The 19,662-nt window shown below is 43.6% G+C and overlaps 1 protein-coding gene across 3 annotated transcripts in view; it reads right to left on the reverse strand.

Annotated features, from left to right (window-relative positions):
* The window catches only part of EPS8L3 (EPS8 signaling adaptor L3), a 187,965-nt gene that overhangs the window by 29,575 nt on the left and 138,728 nt on the right, over window positions 1-19,662 (reverse strand). For all 3 annotated transcript variants that reach the window (XM_073666830.1, XM_073666829.1, XM_073666831.1), the window contains 5 exons: window positions 8,962-9,037; window positions 8,782-8,849; window positions 6,743-6,817; window positions 6,516-6,664; window positions 292-391 (listed from right to left, as the gene is read on the reverse strand). In XM_073666830.1, coding sequence (XP_073522931.1) covers window positions 292-391; window positions 6,516-6,664; window positions 6,743-6,817; window positions 8,782-8,849; window positions 8,962-9,037 — 468 coding nt within the window. The remainder of the gene's footprint in view (window positions 1-291; window positions 392-6,515; window positions 6,665-6,742; window positions 6,818-8,781; window positions 8,850-8,961; window positions 9,038-19,662) is intronic.

Here is a 19,662-nt window from a genome sequence, read left to right on the forward strand (position 1 = left end):
CACTTCAAGGGTGCACCCGGCGCTTGTACTTTGCCTGAACAGTCATGCTGTGCTGGAATGCTCCCTTTAAATGCCACACTCAGTCTCTTACATCAGTGTTTAAATGAGAGGCTCCCATCATCCCCGCGATTGTACCAATAGGTTGTTCTGGAAGTAAGATTTTGAAGCCCCCAATGACTGCCAACCTTTTCCTCCTGCGAAGCCCAACATGAGCTGTGCTTCATAGAAGAATATCACTTTGAATATCTGAAAGTTGCTGTGAGAATGGCACTATTTTAGGAATCTACATACCTCTAGTTGGTCATTACTGAGTGTGGCTGCTGGCGGGATCCACCCATCAGAGAAAGATGGTGTATACGCGGGAACACTTTTTCCATTTGGGCAGTCTTCTCTATAATGTAAGCATATAGTATTGATACAAATATAATGTTATTATCTTGTTTGCTTATTTCTTGTCATTGTTGTCTGCTTTACTTCTTTTGAATCACTCCAATCTGTTATCTCCAACCTATAAACCGCACTGGTAAAAGAAAGCAGCTTTGTAATGTACGTGCAATGGTGTACTGATTTGTAGTTCTGATGTGGGTCACATGATTTTGGCTGTAGAATCCCTTTTTACCTTTGATTATGTACCGTACATTGATTCCTGCTTCTCTTGTTGTAGAATCAGAGTTTGATAGTACACTGGAATTGCTGCTACCTCTAGCAGAATATGTGTCTCCTGCAAAGTCAAGGACTAGAAGAGCTGCATTTAAAGAAATGAAGCACGCCATCTGCATGTCCACAAAAAAAGATATTTTTAAATAGTATCTATCAGGATTTTTAAGCAAATTAATTTTTGTAGCTCCTGGTAAATTTTTTTTAATGACTACAACTTAGTTACTAATGGAGCCTGAAGCACTAAATTAAGGTCCCTATACACATTAAATGGTTTTCGGCCAAACTATGCTCAGCTGAGTGCTCTAGTGTTCTCTGTGAGAAAACAGCCAACAGATATCTCCGGGAGAACAAAGCAATTGGCAGTTCGAAATCGGACATGCCCAATCGACATCTCCGAGAATCAGTTGGTCCGATATTGGCGGGTGCAGCCGACATTAGTCAAATGTGTATGCGGGGCATCAGTTAGTATGTACAAAACCAGAAATGTGTACAAGATTATCAGGCAAAGATGTATAGAAACTGATATAAAAGATACTCAGAGAGGATCCTAGAGATACGCTTTAATTAAGTTTTGTACTAATAAAAATTGATGGTACATTGCTAAGGTATTGTTGTAGGATTGTTGAGGGAGGGCTGCAATGACCCTTCACGGTTGACCAAGTGAGTGTCAAATTATTATGTTACAAGGTTGATTGCAATCAGGAAACCAGACGGAGGCAAAGCTCTGTATGGAAGGATTTGAGAATCTCTAACCCCGTTTATTTCTACTTAGCATTATATATTGTTTTGAGTATATCAATAGCCAATCATCTACAGCCATACTACAGGCTTGAACCAATGTTAGTACAATTATTACGGAAACACACATATGGTCATATTATCGTTAGTTCGGTGCATGATGGAAAGTTACAAGGTTACACATCCCGGCTCAGACTAGTTAGATAACAGGAGCAGGGTGTCTCATAGAATGTTCTTGAGAGAAAAAGTTCTTGTGAAAAAATTGCATGTGAAGCGGGATAAAAGAATGAAAGAATGTATATAGTAATAATAACATGATTTTAGGAGCAAGCTGCAAAAATGGAGTAGCTATAGCATGAATATCAATATGTCCTTTACAGGATATGTGAGTGATACTCAGCTGTATTTCTAGACACAACCCAAATACAAAGTGTAAAGGTCCAGTGAAATCCAAAGGGGCCATGATAATCTGTTTCAATCCTCCACCAATCACATATTGATGACACTTTTTAGTAACTAGCAATTAATCTTAATATGAAACCCCTTTGTTTCAATATTTTTATTAAAAAATACATATGTAAAGGGATCGCTTTCAATGTTCTCCAACAGCTTATGTTAGCGCTTACAGAGGTGTAAATAATCCAACATTGTTACACAAGGTATACAGAATAATAAAAATACTTTTAAAGAAATAACAAAATATTTAAAGAGGACCCATCACCAGGTCAAAAGTGGACAGTTTTTGGTTGTATTTTACTCCCGCTACTCCCCTAAGTATTCTGTATTCTTTTTTAAATCCACCGTATGGTTCCAGTGATATAGGCCTGTATATGTGGTGCAAATTTTTATAATCTTTACCAAAGAGGCGTGGATGAAAGGATAGTAATGCAGAGTAGCCTAAAGACACGTCCCCAGAGAATCACTTAGTCAACGCTCCTATGGTAAAGACAATAAAAATTATCACTTAATAAAAAAGCAATATTTCTGGAATCATACGATGGATTGAAAAAAAAGAAAGAAAGAATACTCAGGGGAGCAGTGGGAAAAATATGAGCAAAATTCAATTACCAGGCTGGGCAATGGACTCCAGGCTAATACATTACTGTAGACTACCAGTGAGGCTTGTGTAGCTGCGGCTGCTGTATTTAGTTTTTAGACTAGAGATGAGCGGATCTTTTGAGATTTGAATTTTCTGGCTTCGCCAAATTTTTGCAAAGTAAATTCTCATAAATCTCATTACTTGAAAGCTTGTAATTGCTGAGAAAATACACATAGAAAGAGAATAGAAAGAGGGAGTGAGAAATCCCCCTCACTATAAGAGATTACACTCTATAGGAGAGAGAGAGAACCCCTCTGACCATAAGAGCTTACACTCTACTGGAGAGAGGGGACCCTGCTGGCCATAACAGATTTCACTCCACAGGAGAAAGAAAGAGAGCGAGAGAACCCTGTTGACCATAAGAGCTTACACTCTACAGGAGAGAGAGGACCCTGCTGACTATAAAAGCTTACACTCTAAAGGAGAAAGAGGGAAAGGACCCTACTGACCATAAGAGCTTACACTCTACAGGAGAGAGAGAAACCTGCTGACCATAAGAGCTTACATACTACTTACACACCGGGTTCATTGCAATAGCGTAGCCTGCACAGTGAGCTCCTAATGACGTTGTAGGAGCTGTCCATTGATTTTGCAGCATCATCAGGAACTCACTGAGCTGCTCCTTCCGATGAAACGGACAGTGCCTGCACAGGGGAGACTGGTCACTGAGAAAAGAGTGACCTGTCAATCAGTGACCAGAGGCCGGCGGTGGGGAGGCATGGAACAGCAGAGCTGGTAAGGGAAGTGCCCACCCTGATGCACTTGAGAACAAAACTTCAAAAACAGGATTCTCAAAAATGCCCCAATGATATTCTACTAGAAAGGTATGAAAGTAATAGCCATTAAGGGGGCTTTATACTCAAACCTTTAGTTAGGGGTCAAATATCCTGCTGACATGTCTTCTTTAATTTGCACAGTCCAGCTCAAGTCTGCATGGCCCACTCATATTAAAAAATGTTGTGCTTCAAATGTGATTAGCGTTCATAATCGCACCCAGAATAAGAACAGTAAGAACGCTAACTGTATTTCAAACGTTGGAGAATGCTATAATAACGCAGTTTTTAAAGTAAGTCTAATGAAACATTGAATTTTAATTGCTGACATGAGCTGGACCTATGCAATTTAATTCTGAAAATTGGAAAGATAAGTAATGGCATAGTTCCGTACTCTTAAAAAATATCACTAGCGGCAAGATAGGTGAACCTGGTATTCTCTACATGTGTACAACATAGTTGTGTAATTATACAACAGAACAGCATTTTTAATCTGCTATCACCATAAAAGCAATATCAGGATGTATATTATCCCTACAACAGCTGCTATAGTGTAAGGAGACAAGCCACTGTGGAACCAGAACAGCGAGGCGGCGTGGCAGAGGGGAGGAGTTTGATCAGGACTCTGGGGACAGCGTGGTCAGGGAGCTGAGGAGAAAAACAAGTTCTGAGGTGACTCTGATGCCGAAGAGAGAGACGGGAGGAGCAACAGCAGCATCTGGAGCTCCTGTCAGGAAGAAAGGTGCGAGGTATCCGCCCAGTCCAGACGTCAAAGGTCAAGCCCCAAAGACCCGAGCGACACCAGTCAAGGTTCCCAGCCCAGACGTCAATGGTCAAGCCCCGAAGACCCGAGCGACGCCAGTCAAGGTTCCCAGCTCAGACGTCGATGGTCAAGCCCCAAAGACCCGAGCAACACCAGTCAAGGTTCCCAACTCAGACGTCGATGGTCAAGCCCCAAAGACCCGAGCGACGCCAGTCAAGGTTCCCAGCCCAGACGTCGATGGTCAAGCCCCAAAGATCCGAGCGACACCAGTCAAGGTTCCCAGCTCAGACGTCGATGGTGAAGCCCCAAAGACCCGAGCGACACCAGTCAAGATTCCCAGCCGAGACGTCGATGGTCAAGCCCCAAAGACCCGAGCGACACCAGTCAAGATTCCCAGCCCAGACGTCGATGTTCAAGCCCCAAAGACCCGAGCGACACCAGTAAACGTTCCCAGTCCAGACGTCAATGGTCAAGCCCCGAAGACCCGAGCGACGCCAGTCAAGGTTCCCAGCTCAGACGTCGATGGTCAAGCCCCAAAGACCCGAGCAACACCAGTCAAGGTTCCCAGCTCAGACGTCGATGGTCAAGCCCCGAAGACCCGAGCAACACCAGTCAAGGTTCCCAGCCCAGACGTCGATGGTCAAGCTCCAAAGACCCGAGCGACACCAGTCAAGGTTCCCAGCTCAGACGTCGATGGTCAAGCCCCAAAGACCCGAGCGACACCAGTCAAGATTCCCAGCCCAGACGTCGATGGTCAAGCCCCGAAGACCCAAGCGACACCAGTCAAGGTTCCCAGCCCAGACATCGATGGTCAAGCCCCGAAGACCCGAGCGACACCAGTCAAGGTTCCCAGCCCAGACGTCGATGGTCAAGCCCCGAAGACCCAAGTGACGCCAGTCAAGGTTCCCAGCCCAGACGTCGGTGGTCAAGCCCCGAAGACCCAAGCGACATCAGTCAAGGTTCCCAGCCCAGACATCGATGGTCAAGCCCCGAAGACCTGAGCGACGCCAGTCAAGGTTCCTCACCTGGGTGACGTCGGTTGACAGAACTGGAACAGGTTGCAGTGGCACAGTTCTCAGACGTGTGCGCCAGTGAGAGGACGTCACAGAAACTCTGAAGGTGTCAGATCGGAGATTCACGGTCGGGTCGGCGACCAGGAAGGACGCGCAAAGCGGGCCGTTACCTCTGACAGAGACACATGGTACCGGGCACGGATAGAGGGAAATACAGTAGTCAGATGGGGACCAGCAGACGCCAGAGCGACATTGCAAAAGTGGATAGAGAGTGATGGGGGAAACGGGCAGCAAGTTGTGATAAGAACAGAGTATTGCCAAGGCTTTAAAAGACAGCCCCTCGACCAAGATAAAGTTGATGACAATCTAGCTCTCCTTCCCCCAGTAGATTATTTTAAACTATCAGCACCTGAATTCTAGTGTATTCTGATATTTTATTCTGTTATGTGATTTACTGCTTATTTTACTGTCAAATGTTGTAAAGAATTTATCATATAATACGTGTTTTACAATTAATATTAGTTGTTAAATAAAAGAAATATACTGTTGTTCTGCCTGTGTCTACGCTGTTGCATACTGTTTACCTGCATTATAGCAGTAGAAATATTTTCCTTGAACACCTTACAAGTGAATAATCCTGCATTTAAAGGGGTTGTCACTCCATTACTGCAGACTTGTGAATACTCACAGCGAAGGTATTGCATGCTGTAAGGATTTTCTTGTCCCGGCGGCGGGCGCATGACTGCAAGTATGTGATTTGCATACATACTGTCAGGTGCCAGCTAGATCGGTGCAGTTTTACACAATGCAAGTGTATTGAATGAGGCTGGACACAGTCTAGTCGGAATGTGACTGGACACAGTATAGTCGGAATGTGACCGCATACAGTCTAGTAGGAATGTGGCTTAAAGTATGCAAACATACTAGCGGTCACATGAGAGAATGCTCGGGATGTAAGAATTCACAAGTCTGCAGTCACATAGAGTGACTGCAGACTTGTAGCTTGGGACTGAACAACCCTTTTAATGCTTGCACAGACTGTGTCCACCTCTTCAGAAAGGAAATTCAGTGAGGGAAAGAGTCTTTCAAAAAGACATAAATTGTTTTCATGAGACAACCCCTTGAAGATAATGTCCCACCTGCTTTGTAATTAGTCCCAAAAAGTTAAATGTTTCACAGTTGTTACTTGTAAATTGGTCCTTATAGAAACCTTACATTATCTCAATTAGAAATGTTCACAAAACCATAAATTTGCTAATTCCCATCTAATTTTCAAGCTGTTTTTGGAGCTCTTATAGAAGAGAATAGAGAAAGCCATGCTAGCGAAAAATAAATGGGGAAAAACAGAGCATTCAGGAAACATAGGTTCTAAAGATAGGAGCGGGAGACTCACAGCTATCAGACATTTATTGAATGCCCACAGGTTGGCATACCCCTTTTAAATGTGTTTGTTACACAAACATTATTACCTTGTTCTTTGCCACGCGTCCCCTAAACTCTCCCACAGTTTCCTCTCTTTATCTGTAACACATGAGCTTAAGAGCAGTATTGCTTTTTGTGTAAGAAAAGGAGACAGCACAGAGCTGGCAGTGTTCTTTCCAGGACATTTTGATATGATCTGTAATAGAGCAAGGAGTTTATTGTATAAAACCCTTTGTATATTACTGCAATGATATAAAAATCCCATCCTCTTTACCTTGGGCAGGACGTCCATCAATATGTGGACTAAGTCTGGAGCAGTTGGCTGAGACATTTGATCTTGCACTTTTGCCTGTTGGCATTTAATGTAGAATATAAGGGAAACATGCATATAATATGTTATTACAGAGAACTCCACAAACACAAATGGATAATTAGAAGGCTCAGCTATTTCTAAGTTCCAATATGCATTGGCCATTGCACAGCAATGCTGGCAGTAACAGAGGACAACCTCTGAGTAGTGGGATGTTGTAATCATGTTTTCATTTTTCTGACTGATCCAACAAAACATCGGATCGCACCTAGAACAATGTTATTTTATGGGGCTGTGCACACGTCAGATTTTTTCCTCTGACTGAGCCTGCACGAGGAAAAAAAAAAAAAAACGCTGCATGCCCGAGTTTGATCTGATATTCAGATAGCGCTCGGCCATGCAAGTCAATGAGAGTGTGGAAACCATTAGACTGCACTCGGATGACATCTGAGTGCAGTCTTATTTCCAAGGACTGACACAATGGAGAAGATGGAGAAGGTTTTTTTCCCATCTTCTCAACAGAGAGAATCAGATCACAGTCTTATCAGACTCTGATCAGAGTGTGATCAGAATATCATTTGCATAAGGCTGCGGTCCCACTATCAGTATTTTTTTTCAGGAGTGGGAGCCAAAACCAGGTGAGGAACAATCAGAGAAAAGGTATAATAGAAACAAGTCACCATATCTGCATTTATCACCCACTCCTGGTTTTGGCTCACACTCCTGAGAAAAATTACTGACCTAATACTGATAATGGGGCTGTGGCCTTAGACTTGGGGCTACAAGGCGACTTTAGCCACATCACAAGTTGCACAGCCACTAGGTGTCACTACTACATCGCAGCTCATTACAAGTGACTCACTGTGACCCCGTCAAGTAAGTCGTAAAAAATCCAACCAAGTAAAAAAATTTCAACTTGCTTGTCACTAGAGCAACACTCTTGGCGTTGCAGTGAGACCCCATTCACTTGAATTAAACTGCAATGTGGCAACAACACGTATCAATCTTTAACTGCGCTACATGTGTCGTGGCCAAAGTTGCCGTGTAGCCTTGGCCTAAGAGCAACTAGAACAAAATAACAAAACCTTTGTAATAAAAAAATGACCTAATGAAAAGTTAAATATTAGATACAATTCCAGCACTTGGGGTAAAAAGTTCAACCCTTCATTCAATCTTGATTAAAAACTCATCTATCCATTTGCTGTGGTCATAGGCTGAGCCTACGCATTTCGGTTGTATCCACCCTCAGGCCGGTTTCACGTCTGTTTTTTTTTTTTGCATACTTGAAAAGTGAACTTTATCATGTTCTTTCTCCAAATTTGCCTATTAGTCAGATTGTTTTATAAATTCCTGCTGTAATGATTGATTTGTAGCTATGACACAGCCTAAATGCACTTTTCAATCATGACTGAAGAAAGGATCAAACTTTCAACCAGGTGCTGGGACCTAGATCTCCCTTTTCTTTTTTCCGTTTAACTATTGAAAATTTACTTTATTTTGGATATACAGTGACAATTTAACAAAGAAAGCAGGTTTGATATTTTTAGAACTAGCAAAGAAGTCAGAGATGGATATGCCATATGCAATGGAAATACTGCTTTAAAGGCGTTGTTCCCTTTCACGTAATCTTCACCCCTGCGTGCAATTTGGTATGAAAATCAAGCTGTGCTGTGATCACCATCCACAGGTCCACCGGAAAGTCTCCACTGCTGCTTCCAGCGTCTGAGCGACTCTGAGCAGGGCGGTCTGTCTACACCAGCAGGACCTCTGAGCTCACTTATTGGTTGCCACACTGTCAACGATACGTCAGTGCTGAAGCCAGACGCCCGAAGAAGCAGCACAGACTTGTCAGTTGACCTGGGGATGGAGAGTACAGCACTTTTTTTTTTTTTCATATAAGAAATTGTGCCCGGGGACAAAGATAACCTTTAAATCCTTTTGAGTACGCACATAGTTTGACATAAATATTATTTGCTTAGAATATACTGCTTGTTGTTACTCACCAATAAATTAAAACCATATTTTATCTTCTGAAAACATTCAACGAATTCTGATTCAGAAATTGATTTATCTTTTCAAAGACAAAAAGCAAGAAATTCTCGTCAGTTTATCATCACATTATGTTAGTCTAAACCTTTATTTGTTGCAGGGGTCATTTTATATTTTGATCATTTCTTACTGACCTTTTTTCTTCTTTTTTTCTGTATTTAGTTTTCCAACAAATAATTCAATATCTGCAAGTACATGGTTTAAAACCTCCTGGAGGTAGAATAGATGACAGAATAGATTAATGAAGTGTTCAAAACATGTTAGATGGACTGTAACCATATACAGTGCCTTGGAAAAGTATTAATTTTACAACCATAAACTTAAATGTATTTTATTGGGATTTTATGTGATTTACCAACAGATAGTAGCAAGTATTTGTGAAGTGTAAAGGAAATGATACATTGTTTTTTAATTATTTTAAAATATAAATCTGAAAATTGTGACGTGCATTTGTATTCAGCCCCCTGAGTCAATACTTTGTAGGACCACCTTTCGCTGTAATTACTGCTGCAAGTCTTTCGGAGTATGTCTCTACCAGCTTTGCACATCTAGAGGCTGACATTTTTGTCCATTCTTCTTTGCATACTAGCTCTACAGTAGCTCAGTGAGATTGGATGGAGAACGATTATGCCGATATACCAAACTTGTAAAATTTGTTTTTCTTTATTTAAGTGGTGAAAAAAAATTCTGAAAGGGCTATTTGTTTTCTGAGGCCTCTAACTTTCTTTCTTTTCCATCAATGGGCCTGTGTGAGGGCTTTTTCTTTGCTTGGTGCTGACATTTCTATTGGTGCCATTTTGGTGTACATACAGTTTTTTGAACTCTATTGCTTGTTTTTGGGGAGGAGGGGTGATTGAAAAATGGTAATTTAGGTCTTATATTTTTTCATATAGTGTGTGTGTTGGGGGAAATACTGGGGGCCACCATACAGTGTGGGTGGGGAAATATTGAGGGCCACTATACAGTGTGTGTGGAGGGAATACTGAGGCCATCAAACAGAGTGTGTGGGGCGAAATCCTAGGGGCCACTATACAGTGTGTGTGTGGGGGAAATATTAGGGGACACCATACAGTGTGGGGAGAGTACTGGGGGCCGCCACACAGTGTGAGTGGGGGAAATACTGGGGACCATCATGCATTGTGTGTGTGGGGGATATACTGGGGGCCAGCATACAGAGTGTGTATGGTGGAAATACTGGGGAACATACAGTGTTTTTTTGTGCTGAAATACTGGGGTCATCATACAGTGATGGGGGAAATACAGGGGAACACCATACAGTGTGGCAGATACTGGGGGCCATCATACAGTGTGGTGGGGAAATACTGGGGGACACCATGAAGTGTGAGGGGACTATTGGGAGTCACCATACAGTGTGTTCGGGGGGAAATTCTGGGGTCCCTCATACAGTGTGTGTGTTTGTTTGGGAATACTGGGGGCCATCATACAGTGGGGGGTGTAAATACTGTGGGTCACCATACAGTGTGGGGGGCATACTGGGGGCCATCATACAGAGTGTGTGTGTGTGTGTGTGGGGGGGAATACTGGGGGCCACCATACAGAGTGTGTGGGGGATCTACAAGGGGCCATCATACAGAGGGCGTGGTGGGAACTACAAGGGGCCACCATACAGTGTATGTTCTCCCCGTGTTTGCGTGGGTTTCCTCCGGGTTCTCCGGTTTCCTCCCACACTCTAAAGACATACTGATAGGTAATGTAGATTGTGAGCCCCATTGGGGACAGCGATGATAATGTATGTAAAGCGCTGCGGAATATGTTGCCGCTATATAAAAATAAAGATTATTATTGTTATTATTATTATACAGTATGTGTGTGTGTGGGAGATACTGGGGGCCACCATACAATGCGTGTGTGTGAGAGCAAATACTGAGGGCCACCATACAGTGTGGGGGAAATATTGGGGGCCACCACACAGTGTTTGTGGGGTGCAATACTTGGGTCACCATACAGTGGTGGAGGGAAATACTGGTGAACATCATACAGTGTGGGGGAATACTGGGGGCCATCATACAGTGTGTGGGGAGGGAATACTGGGGGCCACTGTAAAGTGGTGGACTGTACTACTGTGTTTCTACCCCTGAAGACACCAATCTCATCATGTATGTAATGTCTTGCATTTTGTACAGTCATGGCCAAAAGTATTGAGAATGAGACAAATAGTAATTTTTCCAAAGTTTACTGCTTCATTTTTTGTAATGGCAATTTGCATTTACTCCTGAATGTCAAAGAGTGATCAGCTTAACAGCAATTACTGTACTTGCAAAGTCAATATTTGCCCAGAAAATGAACTTTAACCCCCAAAACACATTTCAACATCATTGCAGTCCTGCCTTAAAAGGAGCAGCTAACATCGTTTTAGTGATTGATCCATTAACACAGGTGTGGGTGTTGATGAGGACAGGGCTGGCGATCAATCAGTTTAAGTAATTAAGTAAGAATGACATCACTGGACACTTTAAAAGGAGGCTGGTTCTTGGTATCATTGTTTCTCTTCAGTTAACCATGGTTATCTCTAAAGAAACACGTGCAGCCATCATTGCACTGCACAAAAATGGCCTAACAGGGAAGAGTATCGCAGCTACAAAGATTGCACCTCAGTCAACAATCTATCGCATCATCAAGAACTTCAAGGAGAGAGCTTCCATTGTTGTCAAAAAGGCTCCAGGGCGCCCAAGAAAGACCAGCAAGCGCCAGGACCGTATCTTAAAACTGTTTCAGCTGCGGGATCGGACTACCAGCAGTGCCGAGCTTGCTCAGGAATGGCAGCAGGCTGGTGTGAGTGCTTCTGCATGCACTGTGAGGCGGAGACTCTTTGAGCAAGGGCTGGTTTCAAGGAGGGCAGCAAAGAAGCCACTTCTCTCCAGAAAAAACATCAGGGACCGACTGATATTCTGCAAAAGGTACATGGAGTGGACTGCTGAGGACTGGGACAAAGTCATTTTCTCTGATGAATCCCCTTTTCGATTGTTTGGGACATCTGGAAAACAGCTTATTCGGAGAAGAAGAGGTGAGCGCTACCACCAGTCTTGTCTCATGCCAACTGTAAAGCATCCTGAAACCATTCATGTGTGGGGTTGCTTCTCAGCCAAGGGAATCGGCTCACTCACAGTCTTGCCTAAGAACACAGCCATGAATAAAGAATGGTACCAGAATGTCCTCCAAGAACAACTTCTCCCAACCGTCCAAGAGCAGTTTGGCGCCCAACAATGCCTTTTCCAGCATGATGGAGCACCTTGCCAGAAAGCAAAGGTGATAACTAAATGGCTCATGGAACAAAACATAGAGATTTTGGGTCCATGGCCTGGAAACTCCCCAGATCTTAATCCCATTGAGAACTTGTGGTCAATCATCAAGAGACGGGTGGACAAACAAAAACCAACAAATTCTGGCAAAATGCAAGCATTGATTATGCAAGAATGGACTGCTATCTGTCAGGATTTGGTCCAAAAGTTGATTGAGAGCATGCCAGGGAGAATTACAGAGGTCTTGAAGAAGAAGGGGCAACACTGCAAATATTGACTTGCTGCATTAACTCATTCTAACTGTCAATATAACCTATTGGTACTCATAATATGATTGCAATTATATTTCTGTATGTGATATAAACATCAGACAAATACTAATAAAAACCAGAGGCCAGCAGATCATGTGAAAATATAATTTTGGTGTCATTCTCAAAACTTTTGGCCATGACTGTACATATAATGTATTATGTGAAATGTGAACTAGGTACTGCGGTTTTAGTGTATATTGTGAATAGACTGATATAGTAGTGTACAGCATAAGATAAAGACAATAGGCTTAGTACATAGTTTTATAGGATAGTAACTGTAGTTAGCTGAAGGTATAGGATAAGATACAGTTAATGTTTGGGACTAGCCCACAGTGGGAGGGGTAGTTGCTAGTGAAAAGCAGGCTCTTACTGATAGTCAGATAGGGAAGTACAATAACCAAGGTCAAGTTCAAGTGCAGGGGGCTGGTAGCATCAGCAAGTCTATCGTTCATGGCAGTGGGAGGCCTTACTAGAATCTCTTGCGGACATTCCTACAACATCCGGAGCGCAAGGCTCAGTATAGGTAAGGGGACGATGGATGTGCAACGACAAGGGAAGGTCAAGGATCCCGGGTGGACTGCGGGACTGGACGGGAAATCCCAGGGGCTGAGAGAGCCAGTGAACGTGGGGATAGTCCAGGAGGAACTGCTGAGAGTGTGTTCTGTTAAGGAAACAAGGAACGGGAAGTGTGGTGCCCAATACTGCATGTTGCAATCTAATGAACTTGAATTGTCCAGTAAACTTTTACGTGTTGAAACAAACCGGGTGTCCTTTGATCTATGTGTGGCGGTTTATGAAGATGGAGGCCTTGAGAAGGTGAAGGCTTGCGGCCTACAAATGAATTCAATCCACCCCACACATGATAGCACATTGGGACTAGGACACAATTTTCCTGTAAAGTGCAGGGGTAAAGTGAAGCAGAAGCTTGGTCATGGCTACCGCCTGTGGTCACTTTACACCACCGTACAGTGTGTGTGTGTGTGTGTGTGTGTGTGTGTGTGCGTGTGGGGGGGGGGGATGCTGAGGGCCATTATACCGTGTGCGCAAGGTGAGGGAATACTGAGGGCCATCATACAGTGTGTGCCAGGGGAAAATACAGAGGGCCATCATACAGTATGTGCGACGGGGAAATACTGGAGACCATCATACAGTGTGAGTGTGGGGGAATACTGAGGGCCCATCATGCTGAGTATGTGAGACTTGTGCGGGGCATCATGCTTTGTAGATTTGAACTATATATAGGGGGACTCAGGGGACATTCTAAAATGTTAGGTAGGCACTTAAGAAGCATAATTGTTATAGCGGTATTCACGGTATTGTGTTAGTCATAAGGGCACACTCGGGGCATTATTACTTTCTAGGGGCAAAATGTGGGCACTGCTGTCCTGGACATTTGCACAGGACATTAATATTTTCTAGGACACAATTTTACCATCTAGAGAGACGATAGGAGCCATTTTATTTTGTAAGAGGCACAGTGGAAGCATTATTATGTGGGGCACAGTAGCGTAGCAAAGAAAAGCAAAGTCCAGCATACTGAAGGTCTTCTAAAAAGTCCATATTTATTATAAAATGGGTGTGTGATCCATGTCAAAGTGCAATATTAAAAATAAAATTAGCAAGTACAAAGCGACGAGTTTCGATCTTAGCAGATTTCAGTCCTTGCAGTATCTTGCTGCTATGTTAGAAAAAAAAATAAATCTTTACATGTGACGTCACATCCTGTCTACTATTTAAATCACTCCCTTCACTAAACACTGGTGCAAACAGTTGTTATCAATCAAGAATAAATTTGCATCTAGCTTCCCTGGGTAAGTGTACTACTATTGAGATTCGTATAGAACACATCTTCATAGGCAAAGAAGAACGCACAGTATCAAAAGGTTATTTCTAACCATTAGCACAGGGCGGAAAAACTAAGGAAAAAAAACACAAAAAAATATAATCAAAAAACAGAAAATATATAAAAAAAAGTATTATACATAGTGCATTCACCTAACAGTATCATTGTAAGCATAAATACACTGTGTTCCAAATTATTATGCAAATAATATTTTCTCAGATTTTCCCAAATTACCTATATGAATTGCAGTCATTGTAATTTTCCAGTCCAACAACTATTAGAGTACAATTGAAAGGTTTTTGTACAAACTGCCTATGATAACAGTATATTTTTAAAAAAATGAAACACTCAAACTGCACTCAAAATGCATGTTCCAAATTATTATGCACAGCAGAGTTTTCAACCTTTTCATTTTAATAAAGAACAAAAAAATGGTCATTTTTGAAATTATAAGCATTAGCAGGTTATTAGAAACTGAAATCAAACAGTTTTCAACTCAAAACTTTATTCTAGGTGATGTTACATTTGCACATAGGACCGCTTGTTCGAAAGGAGCTTCTGAACTCTCTCGTCCATTGAATGTCAGGTTTTGGATGGTTTCTGCTTCAATTGTTTTGCATGAGGACAGAATACCCTCCCAGAGCTGTTGCTTAGATGTGAACTGCCTCCCGCCATCATACACTCCTTTTGATGATGCTCCAGAGGTTCTCAATGGGGTTGAGGTCAGGGGAGCATGGGTGCCACACCATAAGTTTGTCCCCTTTTATGCCCATAGCAGCCAGAGATGCAGATGTGTTATGTGCAGCATGAGACTGGGCAGTCAGCATAAGTGAGTACAGCACCCTGTATTGTCAGTACGTTATACATAGAGCAGTCAGCGTAAGTGAGTACACCCCCCTGTATTCTCAGAACGTTATATATACAGTGCTCAGCGTAAGTGAGTACACCCCGCTGTATTCTCAGTACATTATATATACAGCGCTCAGTGTAAGTGAGTACACCCCCCTGTATTCTCAGTACGCTATACATACAGCGCTCAGCGTAAGTGAGTACACTCCCTGTATTCTCAGTATGTTATATATACAGTGCTCAGTGTAAGTGAGTACACCCCTCTGTATTCTCAGTACGTTATACATACAGCGCTCAGCGTACGTGAGTACACCCCCCTGTATTCTCAGTATGTTATTGACGCGCCCCCTGGGCCGTGGGGTACTCGGTGCCGGGCCGGTCGTTGCTAGGGGAGATGTCACAGTGACCCGGTCCGTGACCCAGGGCGGTCAATAAAAGGGGTTATTTACAGGGGATTTATAGTTCGTATATACAGTTTGTGACGCCACCTGTGGTATGTGGCTAAAGGGAGCCGCTGCTGCGGAGCAGATCCTCTGGAGCTGATGTTAGCGCAGCAGAGTTGGTCTAGCTCTCCACAGGTAGAGCTTAGCTCAAGGGCAGTGTAGATGTATTAGATGTATTAGATGTTGCTGTGCAGTGTAATGCAAGGGATGATGGCGCAGCAGTAATAATTCACAGAGACAGTGGGGTGCAGTCTTTCGGATTTACTCACAGTTCTCACTTTGCTCCTGGTTACAACTGCAGATTATAACTTCCCACGTCGTTATAATTGAGGAATATTGAAAGCCTGTCATAGATATTCACCATTTCTCCCTTATTCCCCTTTTGTCAGTACCAAGCTGTCTCCATAAAAATCTCAACACAAAGCAACAATTAACACAGTCATGAGTAAGGCCTTAAACAAATTGCTGTCAGCCAAGAAGTATTACAAGCTACCTAGAATGTGAGCGCCATTAATAAAATTAAAAATGTACCAATAAAAATGCTCGCCACCCGGGTGTAGAATGGGTTCAATAGCTAGTAAATAAATGTCAGCGATTGTCTTTGTATAGAGAATTTCAGTAACAGCATAGTCATCTGCTGAGGTACCCCTATACCTTTGATTAACCTGCGACACTGTAGTTGTAATCAGGGTTACTTGAGCTGAACACCTAACTACGCCTCTGATTCCATGCCTAGAAGACTTGGTGTTGTCCTTATAAACAATGGAGATCATGCAATATACTAGATCTAGCAGTTTTTGATGTGGTGTGTATTCATTTTTGCATCGATTAATTTGCGTAAAAATAAAGATATTGTAATGAAAATTATATTATGAACCTTTTTTCATGTTGTGAGTTACAAAAATGTTCTATGAAACTCAGTCTTGTCTAAATTTTGGAAATTGTTCTTGTGTTCAGTGAGATATTGATTAAAATCTTAGTTTTCAATGGGAGTATACTCATTTATGCTGAGTACTGTATATGTACACATATATATCTATGCATATATATATCTGTATGTGTGTATATATATACACACATACACCATATATATATATATGCACATACACCATTAAGGGGGATTTCTGGATACACCGATTATGTAAGCACCACTGCAGCACTTTAATTGCAGCGCTGGAGTGGTGATACTAATATAAGGCATTTAGTCTTACCATCTGCTGTTATCTGGATGGGTTGTCTCCAGCAGTTTGTGACCTGCCGGATCGCTCTAGTATTTGCTGGAGCGAGACGGAGGTCACTTTTTTATGTCTATGAGCACCTCATTTTGGCTCTCATGCTATAGACTTGCTTTGAGAGCTTGTGACTGTTTTACTTCTGATTTCTGGTCAGTCGGAAGTTGTGGTCACAAGATGGTGGCACAGGACTGGAGAGGCGCCGGGAAGAGCTGAAGACGGCAGGTGGTGATTGTCAGGAACTCCCCAGGGACGACATCGGGGAGATCACGCAATATCTCACCATGCCGTCACACTGTCAGTATTTTGTCCGGAATCACGATCTCACGATCCAGACTACTCACTGCTTAGGTATCGGCAAGCGATCAGTGAGCGTATGGCATCACACCTCTGGGTTCCAAAGCATGGAATACGTGTTTACGCCCTCTGTACGGTCACTGTCAGCTTCACGATAGCCCGATTATTAATATTCTCTGCCACCACCGGCCGAGTTTGAAACATAATACAGGCCTGGCCGGATGCCTGCGTTTTGGTAGAGTATATGCCTTCGGGGAAGGGAATGATTATAGTACAAAAGAAACAGAACTATTAAATTTTATATTTAATCCAAAAGGGAGGCAGTGTTTAGCAAAAATATATACAAGGATGTTACAAAGGAGACATTAAAATACAAAGCAGTTACACAAATAAAACAGGAGTAAAGAAGAAAAATTACGCTATACAGTTCGCAGGGACGAACCAGCATAGGTGGAGGAGGGGCTCCCCAGATGGATTTGAACGTTATCGAACGTAACCCGTTGCTTATAGTCCTTATACCCCCCTGGCAATGAGTGCTCCTGTGTTTTCCATGGGTTCTCTTATACCTAAGGGTTGATCTGTCCACATGCCCCTTGTGGTGACATCATGTGGGCTGGTCTCCAGCCTGCATATTTTAATTAAAAACGCTAACTTCTGCGATAACTCATCGCTCATTGATCGCAGAAGCTTGCAAATGACTCGCCCCCTGGGCCGTGGGGCACCCGGAACCGGGCAATAGGGAGACGATGGGGGTAGTGGTGGCGACCCGGTCCCGTGGCTCAGGGTGGTCAGACCAGTGGCAGTCTTTTAGATGTTTTAGATAATGTCCGACTACGCCACCCATGGAATTCGGTTATTAGGAACCGCCGCTGCAGGGCAGACCGCTGGGGCCGATGATGTACGCAGCTGGGATGGTGTGGCTCCCCACGGGAAGAGTGCGGCCCCAGGGCAGTGTAGTGGATGGTGGGAGTGATGGTGGTGAGAGTCCCAGTACCGGTAATGCCGGAGGAGCGAAAAAGCACACAGACAACGTACTACAGTCCAGGGTCTTTACTCACGGTTAATATCCAAGTCACTTCTGCAGGGAGTGACTGCCCGAGCCGTGCTGCGTCCACCAGGTGAGGGGCTCGGTCAACTCCCAGACAGCTCAGGAGTATGGCTCAAGACCTCTTTTGTCCTTTCTTTGGCCTGCCTCACCAGTGACCCACTTTTGTCCAGCTACCGCAGACTTGTGCGGTTAAACGTGGGCCCCGTCCTCCGCTGTCCTATATGGTGCCTTCCTAGCAGGTTTGATGAGGTGTCGCACCAATAAATGATCACGACCTCCGGTCTTTGGCTGAGGGTTGTTTCTCCTCCACCAACTTGGGATCCGGTACCCTTAATCTGCCTGACCCTGCACCCTGGATTCTCGTGGGTTCTTAGGGTCCCTTCCACCTTCTTGTTCCTGAGCCCTTCTGTTTCTTCCTCTTTTTCTTTGCTGTTCCTTTCTGTTTCTGTTCCTTTCTGTTCTTGTTCCTTTCTGTTCCTGGCCCTCTCCTCAGGCCTGCCTCATGGAGCTGGGCCCAGACTGAGCCACAGCTCCCTGTCAGCCCTCTCCGGCCGAACTCCTCTCTCTTCTCCTCCTGCTTGAACTGACCCAGAACTAAGATGGTGCCCACCTTTTATACCTCCCTCTAGAAACATGAGCCCAGGTGACCAGCAACCAATGGGCTTCTTCCTACGCTCAGGAACCAACCCCTATCTGCCCCTACAGCACTGGGTGTTCCACCCCCCTCCCCACTCCAGACAGGGACATAGTCGGTCGTGCCTGCACTTCTGTCTAGTGGGAGCACCGTTGAGCTGTCCCTCGGAAATGGGGTGTGTGTGCTGTATGCAGCTAACTGAGCCCTGGTCCATACTCCATCCTTACCTGGGAGTGGAATACCACACCTCTGGCAGAGGTGCAATACCCCTGTAGCGGCCGAGCCCTCGGGGCGCTACACAAACTACGCCATTTTTTCTGTTATGATTTTACCTGCATTTAGAGACCATACATCGCATAGTTGCCGTCTGTTATTCTGGTGTTTTTGCGCTACAGCTCCCTGATCTTACTGACAGCAATGAAAAACTATGTATACTGTATGTTCCTCGGCTGTCCCTGCCACTAAAAATATAGGTCCTGTTATTGTTGGACATATGAAACTTATAATATTTCAGATTTTGTTTCGGAGTCAAAGTGTCTATAGATTTCTGTTTGAAGCTCGGGAAACAAGCTTTCCCAGTTACACGCAAAAGATGGCAATCCTGCGTTTTAATCACCCCCTGCATCTTCCATTGACAAGAGGCTCACATTCTGAGTAGCTTGTAATACTTCTTGGCTGACAGCAGTTTGTTTAAGGCCTTACTCATGACTGTGTTAATTGGGGCTTTGTGCTGAGATTTTTATGGAGACAGCTTGGTACTGACAAAAGGGGAATAAGGGAGAAATGGTCAATATCTATGATAGGCTTTCAATATTCCTCAATATTTCCCTGACAGTGAGTATAAAATTAAGTGGAGGGATCTTACATTGGTAGCAACACTCCAGGGCTGCAATAAAAAAAATGCTGGAGTGCTGTTTT

The sequence above is a fragment of the Phyllobates terribilis genome, unplaced genomic scaffold (assembly GCF_046119375.1).
Source record: "Phyllobates terribilis strain yellow unplaced genomic scaffold, ASM4611937v1 Scaffold_2__4_contigs__length_985480577, whole genome shotgun sequence".
Taxonomy (NCBI): domain Eukaryota; kingdom Metazoa; phylum Chordata; class Amphibia; order Anura; family Dendrobatidae; genus Phyllobates; species Phyllobates terribilis.